Raw genomic sequence first — 10,895 nt, 5'->3', positions numbered from 1 at the left:
ACATATTGTAAACACTAAAGTTGTAGCCCTACTATTTTATATAGTGGAAATGTTACTGCTGCTGCTCTCCGAGGACGTAGGCATAGCTGAACCTCGTTAAATACTGTGTCTCATCTAATTTACGTGCAGCTCAATATTCGCACATATTCCAGTTCATTTTATAACAAATGCTTCTTTTTTTAATAAAAGAATATTCAAGCATGTAAAAAACATTTATAAAAAATAAAAAGAAAAAAAAGTAGCCAGTTGTGTGTGTGTGTTATGTGACCATAAAAAGGAAAACAAAGGAATTTTACTCGAGAAAAAAGAAGACGATTTTATTGGTAAAATAAAAAGAATACGAATTTAAGTCGTCTGCAGACTCTTCAAATCTATTCTAATTGTAATCGTCTCTCAACGCTAATTCTCGCTAAGGTACAAAGCTTCGCTCGTCTTCCCCTCTTCATTGTTTGGTTTCCGAGAAAATATTTATTGTATTCAATAGAAATTTAAATTGGTTGTCTGTTAAAAGGAATAATTGAATTTGTGTTTTCATTTCGAAATTATTGGTTGGCAACTTGATTAAATAATTGGTGAGCTCGAGTTGCAGAAAGTTTGCACGCATAATTGATCTCACGGGAGATTTTGAGTAGCATCTGAGAGTAATTTTCCCCAATCCTAATTTTGCGAATTGGGTATAAATTGGGTTCTTTTGTACGTGATATTTTGATTACTATGATTATTGAATTGATAATTTAGTTGCAAAAATTTGAAAAAATAATTGACTGAAACTTTGGCCACGGTCTAGGTGTGTGTTTGTTTTTACCTGAATTATGCGGTCATGTAACTGAATGTTTAGCTGCATTATGTTATAGTTTCATTCAATGGGGTTTTTCTGAAGGAAAGTTACTAAGTGAGAACTTTTCCCTGTCATCCGCTCTAAATGCATTAAGAATGGGTTAAATCCTTCGTTTCTACTGAATTATGTGAAATTATGGATATTGAATTCTTTGGAGGTTTGCACTTGCCATTCGAGCTTACGAGTGAATTGCAGTTAGCTTTATTTTGCCTTAGAAGTATAAATTCAAGAGGGCATATCCAGGTAGTGATTGTAATATAATTGCAGCATGAGCGTGGAATTAAAGAATTGATACTTTTTACACTAGCAGTCATCCATTTGTTTATTTGTTGGTATGACCTAGTTTTCAGTCATATTTTTCCATAGTCAATTTTGAGATTTGCTATTTTGTAGCATTGATCATCGCTAGCCAGACATTTGAAACTCAATAGATTTTTAGGTTTTAAATATAGTTTCGTAAGAGGCCTTGTAGATAGGTTTTCTCTTTTTCGATCTGATTTTTCATTCTATGGTACTTTTGAGTAGAGTGCTACATGTTCTTGGACTATCGTTTGAAAGTAATTCTTAAATGTGTGCTTTAACCATCTCTTTTAGATCTATGCATATTTCAGTATAGTTTATGTTTCTGTTTCATATGAAAATTAAAAAGTCTTTGAAATCTACAGGTCTTATTGAAACTTTGGCATTTGATCTGAACCCATGGAACCATCTCTCACCTCTCTGACGTATAAGGGTTCCATACCTGAAGCAATCACTGAAGCAAAGAAGCAGAGGAAACTCTTTGTCGTGTATATTTCAGGTTAATAATTCCTCATTTGGTTTTATTTTGTATCTGAAAGTTTCAATCAGCATACATTATTTGGAAGATTATTTTTTCTTTTGTTTGTTTGGTTTTTGTATTTACTTGTGGAAAATGTGGTGGTGGTTTATTGAATTAGTTTAAGAGTTCCAAGAGGCTTTCGCTATTTCTATGGGAGGAAGGGGACACTGGTGTATTTTAGTTGATTAACAGTAATAATACGCTATCTAATGCATACTCTAATACTCTAGTTGATTTTTGTGCAACATGGTATTCAAATGGTTAAACTGGATTGAATGATTGATTATTCATGCTAAAATTAGCCTGTGATTCGTTGGTTTGGCTCTTTTTCATGTGTGAGTATAATTGATGGACACAATATATTGTTTAGGAGGCTTTGATTATGTGAATCATTAAAATATATTGTTTAGGAGGCTTTGATTATGTGAATCATTAAAATTTCTAAGTTATATAACATTAGCACATACATTGCAAAAATTGAAGTATGATGAAGTCATTTGAATAAGTGGGAATAAAAAAAACCCATTTTTCCAGCTAGGAGAAGTCATTGAATATACAGTATGATAAGTTTTGGGGGAGGAGCAAATTTTGTGCAATATACTGACTCTAGTGGAAACATCATGTGCTTTATCGATGCGTTATTTTTCAATGGTTAACTTTTATGGAAGTATGATGCGATAGCTGTATTTTGGGTAGCATGGTTGGGAAGAAAAAGAATTTTAGACAACCATAGGTGAGAGGGGTTGAGGTTTTGTCTGATAAAGTTCTAAGCTTGGTAATCCTTATACACTTCCTCAGAGTTTCTTGAAGTACCCTTTTTCCATTTTATTGGAATGAAAAGTCAGAATTTGAAAGTTTGTTGAATGGAATTTGAAAGTTTGTTGAAGGACATATTATCAAGACGAAAACATAGGGATAGGAGATAAACCTAATTCATTGAGTGTTACACTTTGTTTGGGTTTGGGCTGCTGTTTTGGTACTAAGCTCTATTATTGTGACACAAATTTATTATTTGAAGGTTAGCTAGCTTTTAGATTTGGCTTTCAGTGGGCATTTTGTCCTCTGTAGTATCTGTTTATACTTAAAATAAAATGTAAAAAAATAAAAAATAAAAAATTGATTTTTGTTTTCCATATAAAAGTCTTAAATATTGAGATTTTATTTTGGAAATGATTCTTTTAATTAATCAGGTAAATGCTTCATTTTTAAGCAATACATTTTTATTTATTTATAGAAAGTGTTAATTAAGGGCATGTTTGATAATCATTTCATTTTTGGGTTTTATTTTAATTTTTTTTGTTTTTGTTTGAGTTAAGAGGAAAATATATGGGGGGACAAGGATGAAGAAGGGTGGAGGGAGAGGGTGGAAGAAATGTATACGGAATGATACATAATGAAAACAAAAAACAATTATTTTTAATTATTTTGGTTTGATCACCCCTTCTTGTTGAATGTGGAGAGGGAAGCAGCAGTTTTATTTTTGGTGGGTGGAAGCGGCAGTTTCTTAGGTTCTTCCGGTGTTTTCTGTTCTTGATGTGCAACTTGGTTTTCTATTCAGTTTTTGCTTTATTTAAGGATTTGTGTATTTCATTACCATTGTATAGATTGTGACTTCTCTAGGTGGGGACCACTGATTTGCTTTGTTCATACTGTTTCTACTGAATTTTAATAGATTTGTTCTGTTTCTATCAAAAGAAAGAAAGGCGAAAAAATTGTTAAGGGGAGGGAGAGAGAAAAGGAAGATATTGAGAAAATTTATTTCTCAAAATTCCATTGTTTTAATTAGTTGTATTAACTTATTTTTAAACATTAAAACAAGGTAGTTTAAGAAGTAAAGGACCAAATTATTTGTTACAATGGCTTCATTTTCATACAGATACTTTTGTTCACCTAATGCTCTCCCGTCATTCTCAGTAAAGGACCAAATTATTTGTTACAATGGCTTCATTTTCATACAGATACTTTTGTTCACCTAATGCTCTCCCGTCATTCTCACTTTTAGATGTAGTATTAGTAATTTTGCTTATGTTGTATTTTGTAAATATGTAAAAAGCCTTCTATGATTATGTGAATTACAATTTTGATGTACTCAATAGCCACACCATTTTTTAAAAATGAAAAAAACTTGCCCATGTTACTTTCCTTTATTTTCTCAATTGGTGTTTTATATTGTATAAAGATTTGTAATAATGTCTTTATTAGAATCTTTATTGTATGTAGCATTTGTTTGTTTTTCGGTTTTTCAGGTAAAAATGATGAGTCTAGTCGCTTGGAAAATTCTACATGGACTGATGTAAATGTAAGTTTGTTCCTTTGCTCTTGGTTTTGTGTTTCCTTATAAATTTGTTTAATTCTTATAGCTCTGCTCTGTCTCTCATTCTTATGTTCATGTTTTTCATTCAGGTAGCGGACTCGGCAGCAAAGTACTGTATTTTATTGCATATCCCTGAAGAAAGCACTGATGCTGCAAATTTTTCTGCAATATGTATCCTTAAATTGAAAGATGATTAAATACATAAATTCCTTCAGAAGTTGGCCTCCTGAGCTACTGCAGTTGTTCTAAATGTTCATGAGAAAATGCCACATGATAATCTGAATCAACTAGTGGTGAAGTACATCTTTAGCAGGTTATGTTGTCAAAATATCAAAATCTAAAAGAAATATTTGGTAATGATTAAAGCTGTCTTTATCTTTTTTGGATGATTAAGTAACTTTTATTTCTACTCTGTGCATCTTTACTTAATTCCAATGTCCCAAGCTTTGGAAACAGACAATGGCCAAATGGAGCCATGGTCTCTCAGTACCTCATTTAGAGATCTGAATGAACAACTTAATGTTCTCCATTCTGATAATAAGATCCATTTAGTACTGAGTCTACCACCTTCGTTTTTGCAAATGGCTTTTCCTTGGTAGTTGTCCATCTGATTTTACAAACCCAGAACATTTACCTTCCTGCCAAAAACCAGGAATGAGGAAAAGCATTGGACATTAGATTAATTCCAACCTGAAGTCGCAGCTTTCATAAGTTGTAGTTTTGAAGTAGGTAAATTTAAATTCTGTGGTTATTTGTTAATTATTTTTCTTTTCTATTTGTTGTCCCTAATTTAGGGACTGTTGAAGCTGTTCTATATTTTTCACATATCTATTGACACCAATACAATTTTCTAAATTACATGCTTTGTTTATGGCTTATTTTAACCTTTTTACATTATTAGAAAGTCAAAAGATTCTATCCTTACATCAGCAGGTTACAGACCCACAGAAATCTATACCTTGTATTACAGCTATTGGATACAATGGTGTACAAATTTGGCAAAATGGTATGATTTTTAAGAATTTGTTTAAGAAAAAGTATATAGAGCAACACATACACATAAGCATGTTTTAAGAATTTGGTTCGTCTTTCAGAGGGCTTTGTCAGTGCTGAAGTTCTGGCGTCCAGTTTAGAGAAGGCATGGTTGGGTATTCATATCCAGGTATGTTTTTGCTGTTTTCTTTTTATCAATCATCATATTTTAGTACTCTACCAATTCAAAAACACATTGATGCATGATGAGTTGATATTTGTCATGTGGTTTTGAGTTTGTGTTTTATTTATGTTATGACATTTCCAGCTGGCCATCTTCAAAACCAAGATTGGAGTAATTGTGTTAGACCATTCCCAACTCAGGGATGGGCAAAATACCAAGTGGAACCAACTGACCCTACCAGGTCAATCTGGTTTGGCCAAGTTTTCACTCTTTGAACTGGTTAAGTCAGCCTGTTCTTTGAACAGATTGATTAGCTTGGCTCAGGTTGCACATTCCACAATATGAAACCAGAAAAAAACCAGCTTGAACTGGTTACTATTACGTTTACATGTCAAAATTTTATGATATTGGTATGCTGAAAGACTTGAATTCAAGATCTGTGGGGGCCAGCTTGGGTGCTTCACCCTTTGACTACTGTCAGCTTTTATTTTAGGTTATATGCTGGGGGCAGGGGGACGTGAAAAAGGGTGTTAAGTAATTTTATAACAACAGCTCTGTTCCATCTAATCCCACAGAAAGAAAATACCTGTGTGTTGTATCCATGGGAATCCCGAGATTGTTCTGACTGCTGCTACCTCATAGCGTCTTTTATCCATTAAGCATTTGCAACATCAACATTACTTCCCTTTTGGAATCATTGTTAATGCTTGAATGCGCATAAGCTGGGTAACTGTAGGGATTTTTCCATTTGATTTGAGAAAATACCGTGCACGCACTCTTGATCTCAGCTTTATGCTCCAGAACTCCCTCACCTGCATGCTGAGAGTTTATGTGACCATGCATTTTCTTAATTTGTTTTTAACAGAAAGAATGACCAATATTATCTGATAATCAACTGTAGGAAACAACTGCAACTGTGTTGAGTGCAGCTCTTGCTTCAAATAACTCTGAACCATCTACTTCTGGGGTTCCTAATACTGTCTCAACTGATGAAGGAAGTTCCTCAAGTACTAATCAAGGATGTTCCCCAAGTGCAGCTGTTCCATCGCCTTCAATAGACACAAATGATCAATCACCAGACGCTATAGATGCTGTCTCTGACACAGTGAAGAAAAATAAAGGTTGTGATTGCAGAGTTGAGGTACATATTATAACCTACATTTACAGCCCCATTAAGTTTTTTAGTATCTGCAAACTTCATAAGTACATGATGATCCTGTTATTCTTTGGCATAAATAGGAGAAAAATAACGATTTAGGATACAAGACATCTTCGAAATCATTTGATGCTAATGGGTTAGAATGTGTCGGGGATGAACAGTCCAGCTCTCCCATGAAATCTGCCCAAGGAGTACAGGATATTGATATGGAGGACCTGAACAATTCTGGAGCTGATAATGTTTCTTCCATTGCTGAAGTTGGTTATAGTGGCCCTGAAAAGACCACTCTTAATCATTCAGGTGTCTCAGGAGAAGCTTCACAAGCATATAGTAGTGAAAAAAATGAAGCTCTGCAAGTTCAAAGGGGTGAAGTTAAGGATGATAAGAAGGTTGATGCATTTGAGAAGTGTACGGAGGTCAGCAAATCTAGTGATGTTCACTTGAATATCCGATTGCCCAATGGTGTCAGCCTGAAACAGAAGTTTTCTGTGACAAGTACTGTGAGAATGGTCAAAGACTATGTTGATGAAAACCAAGGAAGTGGTATTGGCACTTATGATCTAGCCATCCCTTATCCTCGCAAGGTATTCTCTAATCAAGGTAAGAAATGCTGGAGATAGCTCTCTCTCTCTCTCTCATTTTTTATGATTTAGGGTATTTTGTTTTAAATTCCCATTAACAGTTGCAGCAACTCTAGTCGACACTATATAGATTTATCCAATTCTTTGGTATTCATTGTGTTTTTCCTTTGCCTTTGTGTTCAGAAATACGTAATGACATTTTTATAGCCATTCCCTGCCAAAACATAAGAAACAACAACTTAATATGAATATTCTAGTGTAATTTGAAGTTGATAGAAGATTACTATGTCTTAGTATGAGCCATTCATAATATGTTATTATTTTATGCAGAATTAAATGAATCGTTATCAGATTTGGGCCTGTTTGATAGACAAGCATTGATAGTTGTTCCACATCAGCAAGGGACTAGTTATCAGCGCGGGAGATCTGCATTCTCAGACCAAATAGACTCCCGAAATACTGGTAGTTCCTCAAATGGAAGTAATGGGGGATATTTTTCGTACGTGAAAGGATTTCTATCTTACTTCAATCCTCTCTCTTATTTTGGTGGTGGTGCAAACTCATCAAGTTCGGGACAGCAATCCCAAAATGGCATGTGGGAATATAGTGAGTTTCTGCTCTCTGCTCTGATGCCAAAATTTCTCTTTTATGTTTGTGCCAGGTCTCTCATTCAGTCTTAGGAAATCTTTTTATCTAATGATTTTTGAGTATGCAGAAATTTGGGTGCATTTGAGCCACACAAAAAAATTACAAAAGAAACTCTCGCAATTGTTAATATAGTTTGCATCTTGAATGTGGAAGGCTCCATCATTAAGCTTGATATTTGCTAATAGAATGTAGAGGCAGGGCATAAAATCCTCAAGGGGCAAGGTCATTAGTCTGTGTTCTCCCTCTATGAACCAATTATGTATAACATCTTATAGTTATCTTTTTTACATGACAATTGTGCTATTATGTTTTACTGATTGCTGGTTACCTGGGGTTCAAATGGCTCCGTTCTTATACGGTTGGGAAATTGGGTTTAGTTTAGTTAGTTTATATAGTAAGATGGTGTCATTTTAATGTACGAAGTGTAAGAATTCTCTGTTTGTAGTACCAAAATGTTCAACACAGTAAGCACACACCCACCTGCATAGGGAGATGAGCCATGAGCCTTTGTTATGCTCTTTCTTTCCAGAGTTAACGAGCAGAGAAAATAAACTATAAATGGAGGATGATGGAGGAGCTTTTCAATTGATGTTGCAGAGGTTTCCAAATTTGATTTTTCCCATTAGTGTTAAATATTATACATTTTTTTCCTTGATTCTCGCTATAGAATTTTCTTTTGTAAGTATTTTCTTCTGGAACATTGTTGTGGCATTACTCAATAGCTTATACTGACAGTTTGCCATTCCCAACAGGCCCAAATTCTGCACGTCAAAACAATTCCACTGAAAGCATTTCTACAAGTAGTAGAAATGAAGGGAAAAAAAAGAGGCAACCACCAGCATCTGGTTTTGGAAGTAACATTCACACATTGAAACATGATGAAGATGATGAACGGTTCAGCGATAGAAATGCCTTCTGGAATGGTAATTCTACTCAGTATGGTGGTGGCAATGATGATGGCAAATAAGATATTCATGATAAATCATGCTGAGATTTTAGACTCTACTCTGTCCTTAGCCGCTGCTCACTTGTCTTGCTTTCTGCTTCTTACCATATATTCGAGTTCGCTTGAAAAATAGAGAATTGTAGATAATAATATTAGTTATCGAGTCTGTTCTGGTGAGTTGTTTTTTTCCCTTAACGTTGAGTTGTTACTATTTATATAGGAAAAGTTGTAGGAATGAAAAATCCCATGAAATAGTTTGAACTTACAATTCGAGTTTCATGTTTGTAAATCAGTACTTTTCCTCGACGTTACGGCTCACAGTTCCATTGACTTTATCCAGGCACTCAAATTTGGGTTTTGTTGGACCTCCATACCTCGATATCCTTGAAGACTTCGTAAATCTGGCCTTTAGGAACGTGATCAATATCCCGTAGTATAATATTTATAATAGTGATTGGCATTGAAAAAGTTGTTCAAGGCTTATTATATACAAAAATTTCATTCATAAATGGTACATACTGTGCTTATCTTTATAATTATGAGCCAAAAATAAACTTGTAAAACTAGAGTTTAGAAAGAGTGTTGCTATTAGAGGCGTATAAATAATGGTATACGAAATCTATTGCTAACAATCGCATGGTAGAAAAATGATCAAGACTTCTTCATATATTCTTGCTTTTACTCCTCTACTTGTTGTCTTTATGTTGCTTGCAAACATATGTAAGTGGTTTAATGATTCAGAAAGTGAATAATGCAACTCATGATAACATAATTTGGCCATCAGTGATAGCTTGCTTGAACTTATTTCAAAACTTTCCATCTTTGCTCCCTTCAACATAGTTTGGAGTTCTAAAGAGAGGACTATGTCCGGGTTTCTTAGTTTTGTTTTAGTCTAATAAGTTTTAGAAACTCTTTAGGAGTTTGATGTGATTTGTTTTCTATTTAGGATTTTTATTAATTTTTAGCTTTTGGCTTTCGATATGGATTTGCCATTTCTATCGTTGCGTGACTGATCTGTATTGTAGGTATGCGTACATGTTCTTCTGGTTGCTGAATCAGGAATTTAGTGATTATTTGGGTTGTGCATGATTCTCTCCAGATCAATTCAACATTTTGTGTTCGGTCACTACAGAAGTTTTACCCATATTCGGCACATATAGTTATTTTGCACTTTTATTTGTTCATCAATAATATACTATCGTTTATTTTCAAAAATAATATATAATATATTTTTTATTTAATCTAAGTAGAGTGTCGCATCAGCAATTTAATATAAATTTTAACATGAATGCTTAGTCCTGAGCAATTGCATCCTTCACGCTTTGCTTCTTTCTCACACCTTTTTGCCATTGCTAAATACACACAAAAATACAGCGTATTAAATGAAAAATGTATACGAAAAATATCACGAGCCGTATACTTACGTATGTATGTTTTTGTAGGAATATATCCTTGCACAGCTGCATGCATCAATGGAAAAATCTAAATAGTACGTAACCAGATGTAGGGTTCGCTTGGGAGTGCTTCTTCTTGAAGTGCTTATGCCAGTAGCGCTTATGACACAAGTGCTTCTACAAAGAAGCAATTTGTCGTTTGGATGTCACATTTTAAAGTGCTTTACACTACATAAAAGCGCTTTTGATATTTTGTTGAGTGTTTGGTTGACACAGGTAACGCTTTTTAAAGTACTTTAAAAAAAATTTAAGAATCCCAAAATATTATAATAAACATAGGAAATACAATTTCACATGATCCCAAAATAAAAACACAACTTAAAAAAGTATGAATTTCACCAAGTATAACGTTTAATCATTTTTTTAGAATAAAAAAGGAATTAACCAGACATAAGAAGATTTGCAATTCTCTCACGTTCGTCAGCCATCTCAAGCCGATGGGTTAGATTTTGTTCTTTAACCATCTCTTCCTCTATCATAACTCCCGTCCCGCCAGAGGGAAGCAGCTCATCATTATCATCATATGGTTGGAATTCTTGATCTGTCATTGAATGACATCTTATAAAGTTGTGAAGAGCCATTGAAGCAACAATTTTTTGTATTTGTTTTTCCATAGGAAAGTTATGCATCTATCGTATCATTCTGCAACGATTTTTCCAAACACCAAATATCTTAGGGAAGAATGCCTATGGTTAAATATTTCTTTCTTCCCTCTTGGTTGACTTCCACGTCGAAAATCAGGAAGATGATATTGCTTACCCTTATATGGCCCTAAATATCCTTTGATTTGTGGATAGCCTGCGTCCACTAGATAATATTTACCTATAACAACAAAGAACAACATAAGCAATATTTACTATATCACAAATTAAAACATATTTGAATTGGAGAAAAAAAATATATGTATTTAGTGACGTGTAGGTGGATGAGGAAACTTTAAAATTGGTCTTCGTAAGGCTTACATGAATATCCGTGCATC

The 10,895-nt window shown here is 34.1% G+C and overlaps 1 protein-coding gene across 3 annotated transcripts; it reads left to right on the top strand.

Annotated features, from left to right (window-relative positions):
* Positions 1-296: 296 nt before the first annotated feature.
* LOC117614830 (plant UBX domain-containing protein 11) lies at positions 297-8,831 on the top strand. Of its 3 annotated transcripts, none has more exons than XM_034343742.1 (10): positions 297-414; positions 1,504-1,637; positions 3,905-3,957; positions 4,062-4,143; positions 4,913-4,978; positions 5,067-5,134; positions 6,030-6,269; positions 6,449-6,887; positions 7,199-7,474; positions 8,269-8,831. In XM_034343742.1, the coding sequence occupies exons 2-10, from the start codon at positions 1,538-1,540 to the stop codon at positions 8,481-8,483; spliced, it is 1,539 nt and encodes a 512-aa protein (XP_034199633.1). In that variant the 5' UTR covers positions 297-414; positions 1,504-1,537; the 3' UTR covers positions 8,484-8,831. The 3 variants fall into 3 exon arrangements, with proteins under 3 accessions (XP_034199633.1, XP_034199632.1, XP_034199634.1); XM_034343741.1 differs by having other exon boundaries at positions 6,368-6,887; XM_034343743.1 differs by lacking the exons at positions 297-414; positions 1,504-1,637 and having other exon boundaries at positions 3,899-3,957; positions 4,906-4,978; positions 6,368-6,887.
* Positions 8,832-10,895: the final 2,064 nt, after the last annotated feature.

Source organism: Prunus dulcis, chromosome 1 (genome assembly GCF_902201215.1).
Source record: "Prunus dulcis chromosome 1, ALMONDv2, whole genome shotgun sequence".
NCBI lineage: Eukaryota > Viridiplantae > Streptophyta > Magnoliopsida > Rosales > Rosaceae > Prunus > Prunus dulcis.
The sequence above is the reverse complement of the archived record's forward strand: the minus strand, read 5'-3'. Positions and strand labels throughout refer to the sequence as shown.

Bases quoted from the DNA above. Each gene is read 5' to 3' on its own strand.
- LOC117614830 (XM_034343741.1), top strand. From the start codon at position 1,538: ATGGAACCATCTCTCACCTCTCTGACGTATAAGGGTTCCATACCTGAA. The intron at 1,638-3,904 runs GTTAATAATTCC...TCGGTTTTTCAG, and splicing joins CTTTGTCGTGTATATTTCAG to GTAAAAATGATGAGTCTAGT. The intron at 4,979-5,066 runs GTATGATTTTTA...TTCGTCTTTCAG, and splicing joins TGTACAAATTTGGCAAAATG to AGGGCTTTGTCAGTGCTGAA.